Source organism: Haliotis cracherodii, unplaced genomic scaffold, assembly GCF_022045235.1.
Source record: "Haliotis cracherodii isolate W230 unplaced genomic scaffold, xgHalCrac1.p SCAF_10, whole genome shotgun sequence".
NCBI lineage: Eukaryota > Metazoa > Mollusca > Gastropoda > Lepetellida > Haliotidae > Haliotis > Haliotis cracherodii.
In genome coordinates, this window is record NW_027266265.1 from 19491903 (window position 1) to 19505866 (window position 13964).

At 41.4% G+C, this 13964-nt stretch overlaps 1 protein-coding gene across 2 annotated transcripts in view; it reads left to right on the forward strand.

Annotated features, from left to right (window-relative positions):
* LOC139454171 (uncharacterized) overlaps positions 1–13964 on the forward strand; it is a 134449-nt gene that overhangs the window by 91373 nt on the left and 29112 nt on the right. For both annotated transcript variants that reach the window (XM_071235722.1, XM_071235723.1), the window contains exons 5-11: positions 9262–9390; positions 11510–11796; positions 12081–12215; positions 12422–12564; positions 12830–12938; positions 13059–13245; positions 13556–13796. In XM_071235722.1, the coding sequence (XP_071091823.1) occupies positions 9262–9390; positions 11510–11796; positions 12081–12215; positions 12422–12564; positions 12830–12938; positions 13059–13245; positions 13556–13796 (1231 nt within the window). The remainder of the gene's footprint in view (positions 1–9261; positions 9391–11509; positions 11797–12080; positions 12216–12421; positions 12565–12829; positions 12939–13058; positions 13246–13555; positions 13797–13964) is intronic.

The window sequence follows — 13964 nt, forward strand, 5'->3', positions numbered from 1 at the left end:
CCAGGCGAAGTGACGTAGGCCAGGCGAAGTGACAAAGTAATGTAGAAGGTTATTTGTTGAACCCAGAAGTGAGGTGATTACGTAGGAGAGGGTACTTTTTAGCCTGTTATATGAGACAGATATAGAAGTTTTTGGCATGTAAATAGTTAGTGCAAGGGAAAAATATATACTACAAATACTTATGTTGAAATGCATTGTAGATACTAAAGCATAGATAAACCATCACCATATTTTACAAATATTGTAATAACAGGACAAATTGGTTACCTCAGTGCTGGTTTGTTGACATACTATTTCAACTGTTGATATAGTAGTGGTAAATTTTCTTCTTTGAGAAACGTCTTAACTCAATATCTGTAAGTGTTATACATTGCCTCTTCTATGCAGCTGTTTTGGTTTTGGGGTTTTGGAGGATATTTGTATCATGAACAAAATGTTACAGACTGCCATGTCATATGTCAGATCCCAAATGAGGTGCTTTTAGAGATTCCATGCAGCGTGGTATAACAGTTAGTGAGGGGACACGTATTACAGTGCCTACGATCAACCCCACCAGGAACCAAGTCTGGAGGCGGGTTATAATAAGCATTGATTGCAGCATGGATGACTGTCTTTATGGTGATGCCTTTTCAGGTTTATGAGGACTGGACAGATTGAATGCATTTTATAGCATTTCACACAGAACAAAAATACTTGCTTAGGAGTCACAAAATTGTTCCCAATTAGAGATTCAGTGTTGATGTATTTGTAGAGAATATGCCTATGTGAACTGGGACAATTTGTCAATAGCCATGCAGTTATTTCGCCCACACACTTAAGGTCATGAGTGGGCCCTAAATCGACAATATATGTTTTCATATTGATTCCTTGATTCCTTGCATTTTATGCAGGATATTATAGATTCCTATTGTTGAAAGGTTATCCTATCCTAAGAGTGTTAACTTTATTCAATTCCTGAAATGTTTGTCTTCATTAATGATAAAATGTCTTTGTCTAACCTTTAGTGTGAGTCCATAGAAACAGTTCTTGTTTAAAGAATTTATTATCATTAGTTGGCAAAAGTATGTATATACCTGCAAATTTGATGCGGATGTAACTTTTGAATATATTTAAACCAAGCTTATAGCTGTGACTCGGTAGTACCATGTTGTGCATGTTTAAGGATGTGTCTTAGAAGAATATATCCATATTGATGCAATAAGCTCTACAACTATTTGTAACCTAAACCATCTGTGTGATAACAATCTGCAGTAAAATCTGCCTTATCCCAAATATCATCTTTCTGCACAGTCAGACATTACAGGCAACAATTGTTGTGATTTTTCACCTCCCATGTGTGAAATGGGACCATCTGCAAAGTAAATGAGCAGTTTTTTAACTTTATGATTCAAGTGTTACTCACGAGTCTTAGGAAGGAACAGTGTTGATTGTAAAGAGTAAGACAGTGGGAAAGCCATGAATTCTTTAATGTTTGATTTAACTTCAACATAGCAATTAATGTTCTTGTAATATGGTACCAGAACTCCTTATTAATAAGTGGAAAAATTAAATGAGAAAACAACTGGTGACACAAACCCTACCATTGCAACTGTAAGCCACCATGATGTTGGCTGCACAAGTTGTGAGATAAATGATGATGGCAATGTAAAAAGCTTATTAAGGTGCATAGCATGGTGTCACACAGTGCGATCCTGTGAATCTCCACAATGCTTTTTGTTCTGCCATATGGCGCTTGGAAGACTACCAGCACCTCTCATATGTAATAGTTATTTATATATCTTATCTTTGAACTTAATGTTGGAATTTTTATTCAACTTACTGTCAAGTGATTTTCTGAGCCAATTTGTTTTACAATGTGCCATTATATGTCAGTTATTTGAAAGACAATATTCAAACTTGAATGGGGAATTAAGTTATATGCACTTTATTCCTGGTTGGTTACACTATTCATAGGAGTTTGTATTTGGGAAACCTGGGGTTTCATGTTGAAAGGAAATAAATTGGGTTTGAAACTGCAGGCAATGTTTGATAAGATGAGCAAGAATTCACAGAGTCCAGTGTCAAAACGGCCAGGCTGAGAAAAGAAATTCCAATATGGCAGTGTTTTCTCTTCCAAGTAGCGTAATGACAGGGTCAATCATGTTGGCCACCTTGTCTAGTATGGAGGGGACATAGCACTGAGTTGAATGGGGTGTCCCATGCAGGATGAGATATTGGCAGGGAAACAAGGAAGTCTTCAAAGGAACAAATGTGTCTTCCACACTAAACTATGTGTCTGGGCTGTCCCTCTATATCACTGGCTGTTTGGATTGCCTCATTGTCCCTCTATATCACTGGCTGTTTGGATTGTCTCATTGTCCCTCTATATCACTGGCTGTTTGGATTGCCTCATTGTCCCTCTATATTACTGGCTGTTTGGATTGTGTCATTGTCCCTCTATATCACTGGCTGTTTGGATTGTCTCCTTGTCCCTCTATATCACTGGCTGTTTGGATTGTCTCATTGTCCTTCTATATCACTGGCTGTTTGGATTGCCTCATTGTCCCTCTATATCACTGGCTGTTTGGATTGTCTCATTGTCCCTCTATATCACTGGTTGTTTGGATTGTCTCATTGTCCCTCTATATCACTGGCTGTTTGGATTGTCTCCTTGTCCCTCTATATCACTGGCTGTTTGGATTGTCTCCTTGTCCCTCTATATCACTGGCTGTTTGGATTGTCCCATTGTCCCTCTATATCACTGGTTGTTTGGATTGTCTCATTGTCCCTCTATATCACTGGCTGTTTGGATTGTCTCCTTGTCCCTCTATATCACTGGCTGTTTGGATTGTCTCATTGTCCCTCTATATCACTGGCTGTTTGGATTGTCTCCTTGTCCCTCTATATCACTGGCTGTTTGGATTGTCTCATTGTCCCTCTATATCACTGGCTGTATGGATTGTCTCATTGTCCCTCTATATCACTGGTTGTTTGGATTGTCTCATTGTCCCTCTATATCACTGGTTGTTTGGATTGTCTCATTGTCCCTCTATATCACTGGCTGTTTGGATTGTCGCATTGTCCCTCTGATTCACTAGCTGTTTGGATTGTCTCATTGTCCCTCTATATCACTGGCTGTTTGGATTGTCTCATTGTCCCTCTATATCACTGGCTGTTTGGATTGTCTCCTTGTCCCTCTATATCACTGGCTGTTTGGATTGTCTCATTGTCCCTCTATATCACTGGCTGTTTGGATTGTCTCATTGTCCCTCTATATCACTGGTTGTTTGGATTGTCTCCTTGTCCCTCTATATCACTGGCTGTTTGGATTGTCTCATTGTCCCTCTATATCACTAGCTGTTTGGATTGTCTCATTGTCCCTCTATATCACTGGCTGTTTGGATTGTCTCATTGTCCCTCTAATTCACTGGCTGTTTGGATTGTCTCATTGTCCCTCTATATCACTGGCTGTTTGGATTGTCTCATTGTCCCTCTATATCACTGGCTGTTTGGATTGTCTCATTGTCCCTCTATATCACTGGCTGTTTGGATTGTCTCATTGTCCCTCTAATTCACTGGCTGTTTGTACCAAGGATGTTGTCCGTAATATCCACCACTGGTGTGTCTGGCCCAATCTCCATCACACAGCTATGGCACAAGATTTCCAAACACTTCAATATATATTTGTACACTTTGTGCTACATACGCTTATCCATATTGAAACTGTGTGTATGTCTTAACAAAATTAGAGGAAAGGATTTATTATTTTTAAAGATTTGACAATACTATAACTTCAGTTTAGTACCTATGTGGACAGTTGCTTGTGTGAAGTTCTCATTTTGGCATGTACGTCACAGGAATCAATACATTTTGTCAAATGTCGATACAAAATCTCGTTAGACAAGACATTTAAAAAATTGAGTTTCCAAGATTTATTTATGGAGTGATTTGTATACGTCATCCAGGCTGCAGTGAAGGGCATGAGACTGTTTGATTGTTTTGATGAGGTGTTTCACCATGACACCGAGTGGATAGGGAAGCATAGCTATATATCTAGCAGCGCTGCAGTCAGTAATGTGAACCTAGTGTATCCAGTTCAGCACATATTTCAGTAACATCTTGACAGTTTTATTGAAGTGTATGAACACAGAAATGCTTTGAACTTGAATATGTAGGGCATTATTAAATGATGGATGTTTGCAAAGATCATATATTTCGTAAAAAAATAAGGTATTACTTGAATTGAATAGAAAATCAGTAGTTTGAATATTAGACAGTTATGTAACATCACAGAGTGAATGATATAACATGTGTGACTCCCATGGACCCAGACAGCGGCCTGACATTGTGTGGGCATGCTCTGGTCCTGATGGTAACCTTGGGATCCAGAGCCGGGGCCTCATACAGAGCTGCAGGTGGTGCAGGATATGGGGTGCTCCAGGATGTTAGCACACACAGTGACCCCCACCCCACAGAGGTCCGGACTTTCAGCTGAACAAGGCAGTACCTGGACATTTCCTTTCCTCCAACAAAGACATTGATACACAAGGTGTTTGTTGGAATTCAAATTGATGACTAATCCTATATGCAAATGGTTCCACAACTGGCCTCAAAAACCTCATCAGGATAACAAAGTCCTGTGAGTCGACCATCGAGGTGGATGAGATCTGTCCTATGGCTGTGGGTGATGCCAGCCCACACACTCACTTAGCAAACACTTTATTAGTTTTGCTGGGCTATGCAACATGCTGGTAGTGCTCCAGACATCTTTAACATCAAGAAAGTACCTCAATTTGTCAATGTAACATAGGGGTGGTGCTAATGACACAGCGCCTGCTCCATTCTTAAGTTTGTGATTGTCAGTCATCGTGATGTCAAATTTTTTATCCTGCAGCTTTCAACCAGTTTCTCTCAGCTTGATAAATGTTGAGCAACGGGGAGCATATAATTAAGCAAAGGAGAGCATATATGTACAGTATATTGCCGTGTAAGGCGAGTTTTTCTTACCTAGGCTTTCACGGGATCATCTTATACACAGGGTTGAAGGGTTGGGATGTTTTTTACCATGAGTACATATCAGCAGAAATACCATGTCAACAAATCTGTACTGAAGTTCGCAAATTAATCATGTAATTACACTGTTTGGTTATATGAGTTCATTGTATATCTGGACTTATGTTTATAATATATTTCATTATTTTTGTTCAAATTTTCATTCAATATTGTTTACATTCATTTCATCGGTAGATTGCACAACACACCATTGTTTACAGCAACCAGTCAGATTACCGCTATTGACTCCTTGAAACGGGCTTGGAAAGAGAATGGATAGAGAACTGATATATATATATATATATATATATATATATATATATATATATATATGAAATATGCCGTACACTGACTCGTTGAAAGTCATATTTGTTGTAGTTCGATTATTATATGTCAAAATAAAGTATTCGCTATTGCAAGTGTGGGTGCATCGAGGGTGATTGGTCAAATTGTTCCATACGAAAAAACATCTGGCAATAATGATCAGCTGTACCAAAGTGCTACGCTTATGGTTATTAATTTATTTCAAATATATATGGTAAAGCTGCAACTAAAATAACGTCATATTGGTGAAATGATAGTTTCAGATACAATTCTTCGGATCATTGAATTAAAATTCTTTAAAGTTATATCATTGGGTAATTTTGAACCAAATCACTGGTAGATTCCAAGAAAACGTATACAGCTGATGGCTGCTTCTGGCTTAGTTTACAAGACAATACACACGGTAATCTTTATCTCTGCATATAAAACAATGCCTAGCAGATTAGGAAATACAATATAATAGGAAAATCATCATATCTAGTAATGTTTTATCTAAAAGTTCAAATTTGTATTGACCAAATTTAAGTGTTATGATCTGTTCGTTTCCCTGAAATCGCTGAAATATACGATGTAATGTTTTATTCCAAATGTAGTTATTGTGTATGCACTGGTGATGTACTTAATTCTGACAAGCTATATAGACATCGATTTTGAAGTCTTGTGCAGGAGGTTCGCCTTACACGTGGGGTCAGACTTATAACAATTTACATATATTATTATTATTATTATTATTATTATTATTATTATTATAATATACATATATTATAAGTAACAATGGAGAGCATGTAAGTAAGCAATGGAGAGCATGTAAGTTAGCAATGGAGAGCATGTAAGTAAGCAATGGAGAGCATGTAAGTAAGCAATGGAGAGCATGTAAGTTAGCAATGGAGAGCATGTAAGTAAGCAATGGAGAGCATGTAAGTTAGCAATGGAGAGCATGTAAGTAAGCAATGGAGAGCATGTAAGTAAACATTGGAGAGCATGTAAATAAGTAAGTAAGCAATGGAGAGCATGTAAGGAAGCAATGGAGAGCATGTAAGTAAGCATTGGAGAGCACATAAGTAAGTAATTGGGATCATTTTTGTGTTGGCTACATGTGTATAAGAAATACAGGACATATATGTTAATAATAGAGGGAAAAACATTGATGTGAGTAATGCAAGGAATGAAAAGCCTACAGCGGCCAAGTTTCCTACTGGGAGAAAATGGTTTAGAATAAGCACTGGTACTGGCCAGGGAAACTGACCGATACATCTTGTGTGAGTGTGTGTGTGTGTGTGTGTGTGTGTGCTACAGCTGAAGGGAAGATGGTGTGAAACCTGCAGGGAGAGTGTGTTTGTACAGCACAATAATGAACATAGCTAGGTAGTGGAGACACAGGTATAAACATTGCACTACAAGCTACTCTCAAGGTCAGCCTCTTTAAGGTAAAGTAGGCAAACCTTGTCTACACATGGCAGTGTGGGTGCTGCAGACAATCAGGCCATGGCTTCCTCCGACAAGGCCATTCCTTCTTGGTTTTGTGAAGATAAGTCACCCCCCAGCATCTGTATCCCAGTCACATTACCATCGCTAATAGTAAAACTTGACTGACCAGCGTTGGGACCGAAACCTGGTCAGTTGCTAGACCCTACTTGGATGGATTCCTGTGAGGCAGGATGATGGAAGTTGTCAGTGAAACCTGGTCAGTTGCTAGACCCTACTTGGATGGATTCCTGTGAGGCAGGATGATGGAAGTTGTCAGTGAAACCCGGTCAGTGGCTAGACCCCACTTGGATGGATTCCTGTGAGGCAGGATGATGGAAGTTGTCAGTGAAACCCGGTCAGTGGCTAGACCCCACTTGGATGGATTCCTGTGAGGCAGGATGATGGAAGTTGTCAGTGAAACCCGGTCAGTGGCTAGACCCCACTTGGATGGATTCCTGTGAGGCAGGATGATGGAAGTTGTCAGTGAAACCCGGTCAGTGGCTAGACCCTACTTGGATGGATTCCTGTGAGGCAGGATGATGGAAGTTGTCGGTGAAACCCGGTCAGTGGCTAGACCCCACTTGGATGGATTCCTGTGCGGCAGGATGATGGAAGTTGCGACTGACGTGACCCACATACCACTGCTGTCATACAGGAGGAGATGCAGCTGTGTGTGGTTGTGTCATCCAGGAGGAATAACCATATGTACACACTAATCAACTACTGGTATCTTGAATGGATGGGGGGCAAGGGGGAACTTGACACCTGCACTGATTTTTTTGAGATGATGAACTTTGATACAAACAAAAGGATAGGAAAAAGTAGGCAAACAGAAGTTTTTCAATTCAGTTTTTGGGTGCATTTACACATTCTTTTCTGGGCCCGAGCAGCATCACAATATACCAGCAGGCACATAAATACAGGCTGATACTAAATAAAGAAATCTGGATAGCAAACAGTACTTTTCCTTGCAGTGGCATTCTTTAGAGCGGAAGCTAAAGAGATCTAGATGACTGATACACAACCCAAGGTTGTTTGAACCTGAACAGATTGCCATTACCTCGTAGGTAGAGTCACATCTCACAACAGTAGATATCAGTTAACGGAGATTTTGCAGGGAGTTATTTCAGTCAGTTGTACAAGAGGCTGGCACCCACCCAGTCATTTCTCCACATGGGAAATACATGTTGGATATATCTGTGTTTACCTGGAGGAAGGTTTTTGCCACAAGAGGAGCCTGATATATGTTCCCAGTTGCTACTCTGCTGCAAACACCTTTTAATGTTCGTTTGGTTCAGTTCCCACTGTGTCCTACATGGGGGAAATATGAGCAGGCTCATTACAAGGTGTTTTCATCATCAGTAGGGAAAGTTTTTCCTTGTTATTTTTTCTGTGACTTTCTGTTTTAGCCCTTTAGGTAGATTTTTTAAAGGGAATGTGTTACCTGAATAGATAACATTATGTTAAAACACTGACAGAATAGTGATTCTGGCTTGTGAAACACAGTGTGGGATACCAGTTTTTTTAGTTGGTAATACATAAATAATGGTTCATAATGACACTCCTCAGAAAGAGTTTAAGATATATTGCACAAATCCAGATGAACCGCCCATCTTACACTTGTAGCAATTTGTTTGTTTGACAGATTGGTAAGATGAAATAGAATTTGTTTGTTGTAGGGCATTAGTATTTGTACATATTTCAGCACCGAAGATTGCCTGGCATCTCTTCCTGGTTGGTAGTGGCTTGCCACACAGCCAGGAGTGTTTCTGTATCATTAGACTGTACTTTCCATAAAGAATGAATGAAATAGAGAGAACGTCTTTATTGATGAAGTACAATTGACACAAGATAGGTTTAAGTGATGTCTGCTCCTTTTCATCAACTCTCACCTCAAAATCTGTTTGAGGATGCTATCATGCACCGAATTGCCCAAAGCTGTCGAACAAGACCCTGAGAGTGGCACTTTAATACCACTTCCATACAGCATGCTTACATTATGACTGCCATTTACATCCATACAATCGCTCAGACTTGTCACAAAGCTAGGTTTGACAGAACAGAAGTGTCAAAGTGAGTCTGGCCACTCCTTTGGTCTTGTGTTGACTACAGTTGTATTGTAGAATGTACGCTCCTGTAGTAGGCATCCTCGGAACAAATACTAGTTTATATGTAAGAGTGAATATTATCATACCCTATTTTTTATCCCGTGGATGAAATTCTCTAGTGTCAGGATGATTCTCCCTTGTGAATTCGAACCCATACCAGTGTGTTTAATCCTAAGCTATACTATACTCTAGAATAAAACGTCCCCCAGGATAATATTTAGGTAGGATATTATCCTTGCTGACATATCCACCAGGTCTGTAGATGTATTGTGTCCACACAGGTCAATGTACTGTGTAGTCAGTCTGTGTATTGTTTATTATTTTGTTCCAGATATGTGTTCTGGGCAGACCAAGGCTCCAAGAAGATCGAGAGGGTGTGGTTGGATGGGAGTCACCGAATTGTGCTGGTCAACAACAACCTCCACTGGCCCAACCAGCTGGCCGTCAGCTATGGCACAAGGTCAGTATTCCAGCAACACATCTGATGTAACTGTTCAAAGTCGTGTTAATCCCAAGACTCAAGTAAGACCACTTGTGGTGGATAGAAAATCTGCCCTGAGAGTGGAAGGTTGGTGGTTTGACATTAAAAGATGGTGCTTGTTATTTCCCTGCCGCCCTCGGCATTAAGGTAATAAAACAAGGTTTGGTCGGCCCAAAGTCACATACTGCATCTGAGTGGGATATCCATGTTAGATGGTGGCATAGTATCTCAGTGGGCTAGCATTATAAAACCAACATACAACAGGACCAGTACAAGCAGCCACACACACATGCATGCACATATCAATATGAGTGAAATAATCTTCAATCTGACATCATGTTAACCACCATTTTACCTCGCCTCATCTCACCTCACCTTGCCTCACCTAGCCTTGCCTCACCCCACCTCACCTCACCTCACCTTGCCTTGTCTCACCTTGCCTTGCCTCACCCCACCTCACCTCACCTTGTCTCACCTTGCCTTGCCTCACCCCACCTCACCTCACCTTGCCTCATCTCACCTCACCTTGCCTCATCTCACCTCACCTTGCCTCACCTCACCTTGCCTTGCCTCACCTAGCCTTGCCTCACCCCACCTCACCTTGCCTCACCTTGCCTTGTCTCACCTTGCCTTGCCTCACCCCACCTCACCTCACCTTGCCTCACCTTGCCTTGCATCACCCCACCTCACCTCACCTTGCCTCACCTCACCTTGTCTCACCTAGCCTTGCCTCACCCCACCTCACCTCACCTTGCCTCATCTCACCTCACCTTGCCTCACCTCACCTTGTCTCACCTAGCCTTGCCTCACCCCACCTCACCTTGCCTCATCTCACCTCACCTTGCCTTGCCTCACCTTGCCTCACCTCACCTTGTCTCACCTTGCCTTGCCTCACCTTGTCTCACCTTGCCTTGCCTCACCCCACCTCACCTCACCTTGTCTCACCTTGCCTTGCCTCGCCTCGCCTCAGCTGAGGGTATCTGTGGTGATATTTTATGACAGCTTCATGTTGCTGGAATATTACTCTCACTGTAGAACCACTTGATGAGTCAAAGTGTTGACATATTGAAATCTTGCCAAATGTTGATGAAGTTTACCTAACCTGACACAAGCAGGGGCAGATATGTTAGGAGATCAGTTGTATACATGTACCACATGGGGGCAGAAAATTAGAAACATTCAGTTTTTGTATCTTTGAGGTTTTAAAGACAAAATCCTAATTACATGGACCTAGAGAGTTCAGGGGACTTAAGTGTTTCATGGTTGAACAAAGAGTGCTTGCCTGCATGTCTGCCATGGACTTCATGGTTTTATACAATACAGAGATGAAGTATAACATATATATCTCAAAATACAAACAACTTGTGGATAATTTTGATGTATTCAACAGATTACAGTTTTTAGCGCAAGAAGTATTATTCTATAAATACATAAACATTATATTACAAACTTTGGCCTTTTACAGCATTTTCAATGAGAACATGTACATTTTTCCAAAACTATTTTTCGAGGTCTGGACCTATTTTCAGTAATAGCTTGTTTGATTCAACTAATTAAATCATTCTGTATTTGCCAGAAATATCAGATGGTGACTGGGCTATCTGTAGGTAGTTAATGCAAGAAACAGAATTCCATTGGTGGAGTTTGATGTTTAACTTCATCTGGTGTAGTAGAGTAGTCCAGTGGTTGACGCATTCATACAGCAGGCCCCAAGCCTGGGTTAGGCTCCCACATGTTTGCAGTTAGTCTGTTTCACAGTATAGTACCTGAGCCATATTATTTCCCTTTTACCCAGCCCTTGCTGTAATGCTGGAGCTCTAAATAAAGCAAGTCTAGATTTTTCCCATCTCACTAAGTGTTAGTCTAGGGTGTGAAACCTATTTCTGGTGTCCCTAGCCTGGATGGAATGTTGGCCACACTGGCTTTAAACTACATTCCCTCACTCACTTAACTCAGTCAGTGTCATGTCTGTATTATCAATGTCACCTGCAGCACAAAGACACATTTGTTCACAGGTTCGTTACAGCGAGTTGTATAATGATCAAGTTTGTCCTGCACAAGTGTGCCTGTATCTGACTGTGTTGTGTGTGGTTGACAGGCGACTTTACTGGGTTGACCAGCGAAAGCAGCATATCATGTCCTGCAACATTGACGGCAAGGACATCACCAAGGAGCGAGACCTGTCTAAGATTGCCAACAGTGACCCAGTGTTTGGACTTGTGGTGTTTGGTAACACTGCTATCTTCAGTACATGGTTCAGTGCCGGAATACACTCCACCCTCGTGGCCACCCGACTCAGCTGGAGGGATGAAACCATCACCACACTCTCTGGAAGCCGTGAACTCTTCAGTCTGGTTGCCACCACTCAATCCATGCAGCCACCTAGTGAGTACAAGCAGAGTTGCCTACCCTTGATCAAGTAGTCAGGGATGGAATGGGCAGAATGATCTATTGCAATATCTGTATTATTACTATAATAAGTAGTAAAGATATTTTAAAATATTTTTGTACATGTGTTTGATCAGCAGATTGTGTTGATTTTAAAAAATCTCAGTATTTGTGTAACAGGATGATCACAATCTGTATCAAACTGCTGAGGGTATCAGATGAAGGAGAAAAGTATGCAATTGACCAATTGATACTGTGAACCTGAAACTTGTCTCCTGTAGGCAACCACCCCTGTGGCCAAGAGGATCGAGGTGGGTGTTCTCACCTGTGTCTGCCAACAAGGGGTACCTCGTACAGGTGTGCTTGTCCCTCCTTTGGGGGTCTTGCCCTCAGCTCCAACAGCAAGAGTTGTGAAGGTGAGAAGTAGTTGCATCTTATGCAGCTGAAACAATTATATAATATATTTTCATGCTGATCTGTCGTCTAGTAATGCACTTTAACATTTCACAGATGTTGAATATATCAATTGTTCTTTCCCCGTTCTCCACTGTACAGTAAACTCTGTCAGTCATGATGTGTATACTTCCTGTTCATTGTGGGACGTATTGCTATGTGTTTCTAGTGCCGAGCGAGTTGCTTTTCTTCACCCTGAAGGACTCCGGTGACATTGGCTTCATCTCCCTAACTGGTGGACAGTCACCTGACCTCACACTTGTCGGCCGGAGCCCCAGCCCCAGTGCAGTCAGCTATGACCCCATCGAACAGGTTGCTATCATATTTGAAACCTGCTGCACATGTTTTAGGACCCCTTATACAGAGGGGTCACTTTGTCCACCAAATTGGGTCTTATAAATGCAATAAATTTTTGTTCTGCGTTGAAGAAGAATATATACAAACCATCTATGCAAGAGACTACATTACATTCAATTTACAAACTATTTCATTAAAGAACAGTTTGATGCTTGGTTCATTATGAGGTGAAGTCACTGAGCTCCACTGAGGATGTTGTATTTTGATGATGACTTTACAGTTTGTCTACTGGAGTGACACAACGGAAAACATCATCTACCGTACCAGTCTGGACGGGTCAGAGAGGGAGGTGTTTCTCAACTGCTCTCATGGTGTGGGTGTTGTTGATGGTGAGTCTTATGTCAAACACTCAAGGATTAACAGAACTGCTGTAGATAGTCTGAACTGTAACGTTTTGATCTGCACCCTCCCACTTGATACTTGAGCATTGAATGTTCTCCTTCCCCTAGGCCTGGCAGTGGACTGGGAGGCCCGCAGACTCTACTTCACCAACATGGGGCATTCCACCCCAGGCCTGGACGGAGTTGTCTACTCCTGGCATCGCATTGAGGTCATCAGTCTGGATGGCCGGAACAGGAAGACGGTGGTGACAGATGTTGAGAGTCCTCGAGGTCTGGACCTGGATATGAGGAATGGGTGAGTGATAGAGACTGAAAGTGTGGATTTTGCCAGCTTGTATATTCATATTTGGGTTAATGATAGACTTGCTGACTAATCATATTTTGAATACAAGAGAGAATGAAGGCTTTATTATCTAGGATGTCACCTGGATAACTGGAGGTTGTTGTTATGCTGACAGATCTCAGTTATAACTAAAATTACTTTCATGACATCAAAAGTGAATTTGGATTTAATGGTACATTCACTAGGATTTCACTGACAAATGAATGTCTTGTTCCAATTCATTCAATTCATTTAGTTATGAACCTACTTTCTCTATTTCCAGCTTTTTGTTTTATGGAGATTGGGGTAAGAAGCCAAAAATTGTTGAGAGTTTGTTGGATGGCTCAAAGGGGGATATAATCCTAGACAGTGGACTGTCCAACCCCAATGGGCTGACTTTCTACAATGGTCACTTGTACGTCGCCGACTCCAACTTCAACAACCTCACTTCCTCGCCTCACCTCATGGTTTACGACGTCTACAAGGCAACCTGGCAACAACTCAAGCTCAGCACCAACGTCTCAGTAAGTGGCCTGCAGCAGCATTAGGTGTCAGCTCCAACGTCTCAGTAAGTGGCCTGCAGCAGCATTAGGTGTCAGCACCAATGTCTAAATAAGTGGCCTGCAGCAGCATTAGATGTTGGCACCAACGTCTCAGTAAGTGGCCTGCAGCAGCATTAGGTGTCAGCACCA